Source organism: Sander vitreus, chromosome 23, assembly GCF_031162955.1.
Source record: "Sander vitreus isolate 19-12246 chromosome 23, sanVit1, whole genome shotgun sequence".
Lineage (NCBI taxonomy): Eukaryota > Metazoa > Chordata > Actinopteri > Perciformes > Percidae > Sander > Sander vitreus.
This window is the reverse complement of record NC_135877.1, coordinates 22656367-22658866: the sequence shown is the minus strand read 5'-3', so window position 1 is coordinate 22658866 and position 2500 is coordinate 22656367. Positions and strand designations below refer to the sequence as shown.

The 2500-nt window shown below is 48.2% G+C and overlaps 1 protein-coding gene across 1 annotated transcript in view; it reads right to left on the bottom strand.

Moving 5' to 3' along the window:
* The window catches only part of usp54a (ubiquitin specific peptidase 54a), a 63481-nt gene that overhangs the window by 10879 nt on the left and 50102 nt on the right, over positions 1-2500 (bottom strand). The window contains 1 exon segment of the mRNA XM_078243229.1: positions 1001-1151. Coding sequence (XP_078099355.1) covers positions 1001-1151 — 151 coding nt within the window.

The window sequence follows — 2500 nt, the reverse complement described above, 5'->3', positions numbered from 1 at the left end:
AAACATTTTCATAATGAGTTTATGGTCTCTATCGCTAGCTTCAAGTCTTCTTTAATACAGCGTGATGTTCATTTAGTAAATGATGCTCCCATTTATTTTAAAACAGATGATGGAGCAGGATGCTTTAGGACCTGTCAGTCTTGAGACTAAGCGATGCTAACCGCGCTAACACTGGGGACATTAAAATAAACCTCTACTTGTTTTCGGCTGTTGTCTGTCATTTCTGGGTTTTGGGATTTCGTCCTGCAGCACTTAGGGTTAGGGTTAGTGTTCGTATACTCAATAGGAACTAAGAACATCTTCAGAAACCCCCCTCTCCCCCCACATCATTCAGAATAAAGTGTGTCCTGTAACTTAGCAAACTTTACAAAACAAACAGATTGGTCGGGTGTGCATGACGTGTTTGTCTGAAAACTGTCCGTTTTCACTTCAGGGAAGTTAACTGGAACATTTTGGTGGCCTAGAAATGTCTTGTTCAGCGTTCTGACACCCAAAGCCTCTTTCTGACCGATGTAGTTACAGGAACAGTCCACTTCTAAACAGATCTACTAGCTACTCTCCCCCAAAACCAGTTTTCCCATTTGCATTCACACTGGCCAAGAGACCATAGGAACTGACCTTTTGTTATTATAACACAAGGAAAGGGAGAAGGGAGAAGACCCTGCCCTGAAGTAGGAGCTGAAAGAGTTAAGGTCGAGACACACCGAGCTGATAATCGGCCGTCTGACAGTCTGGCGAGGTCGTTGACTCGAGTCTCTTCATTGTGTTCTCAGGTACTTTTTGGACCAACTCAACTGTCTTTTCTGCCGACAGTCGGCCGTCTGGTCGGTGTGTCACGACCTTAACAGGAACTGCGGCCAGAGGAACTTAATAATCCCTAAATTGGTCCAGTTGGAACAGGAGAAAAACAGGGTCCTAGGAACGTTATGTTCTAGGAACTGCAAAAATCCCTAAGGTCGGAAAGCAGCTCAAGCTAGCTACTTGGGACTACAGGTGGTACCTGGGCTGTTCCTGCTGCAGTGTGCCTGCAGCCTCTGAGTCCAGCTGCTGCTGCAGGATGCGCTGCTGCAGGCTGCGGCCTCTCCTCAGGCAGCGCTGCAGCCGGCTGTGACTACCAGCTCCGCCCTCGGCCGCCGCCAGCTGCAGTTTGGCTGCAGCCGGGTCACACGAACACAGAAAACACACCATAGAAAGAAAAGGAAGGAAAAAAAAAACACAGAGAGGAAAGAATAAATGGGGAATAAAAGAAAAGGAAGATGCAGAAAATAACTTGTTATGATGATTTCATGCAAAAATCTCAAAAATAAGATATTTATTTCTGACAGAAAATCAAAAATCAGACTGCTGACATGATGGTGCGTCTGTGTATGTGTGTGTGTGTGTGTGTGTGTGTGTGTCCATGTGTGTGTGTGTGTGTGTGTGTCCATGTGTGTGTGTGTGTGTGTGTGTGTGTGTGTGTGTCTGTGCGTGTGTGTCTGTGCGTCTGTGCCTGTGTGTGTGTGCCTGTGCGTGTCTGTGTGTGTGTGTGTCTGTGTGTGTGTGTGTGTGTGTGTGTGTGTGTGTGTGTGTGTGTGTGTGTGTGTGTCTGTGCGTGTGTGTCTGTGCGTCTGTGTGTGTGTGTGTGTGTGTGCCTGTGCGTGTCTGTGTGTGTGTGCCTGTGCGTGTGTGTGTGTGTGTGTGTCTGTGCGTGTGTGTGTCTGTGTGTGTGTGTGTGTGTGTGTGCCTGTGTGTGTGTGTGTGTCTGTGTGTGTGTGTGTGTGTGTGTCTGTGCGCCTGTGTCTGTGTGCCTGTGTGTCTGTGTCTGTGTCTGTGTGTGTGTGTCTGTGTCTGTGTGTGTCTGTGTGTGTGTGTGTGTGTGTGTGTGTGATGGGAATGGCAGGCATGAGAGAAGTTAAATAACTCAGGTTTGGTTCTCAGTGATGAAATGGTGAAATAATATTCAGACAGAACGTTAAATGAACAAAACTTTAACCAAACATGTCGGCCACAACTCTTTTCGTCCTACTTTTAGGAAGTGCTCACCGAGTTAATGTGCGATGTGAGAGCGAGGTGACGTCATTAGACACACGACGAGCATCAGCCAGGTCAGACAAATGGTCTTTCATTTGTCTCTTAAAGGTGCTGTAGGTAGAACTGGGACGATCAGGACTAACATGTTAACATCAACAACTTCTCATTCCCTCCCCCCCTTTCTGCTAAAGCCCAAAACGGTCTCCTAAGCCCCTCCCCCCACAAGGGAGAATGAATGCGTGTGCATGAGCAGTGATTGACACGCAGTTAGACACCCCCCCTGGCCCTGATTGGTGCATCTGAACAGTTAGACACCCCCCCTGGCCCTGATTGGTGCATCTGAACAGTTAGACACCCTCCCTGGCCCTGATTGGTGCATCTGAACAGTTAGACACCCTCCCTGGCCCTGATTGGTGCATCTGAACAGGGAGTGGCGGACGCTACAGGCTGCAGGTGGAGCCAGAGGAGCCAGATTCTTGTTTTAATGACC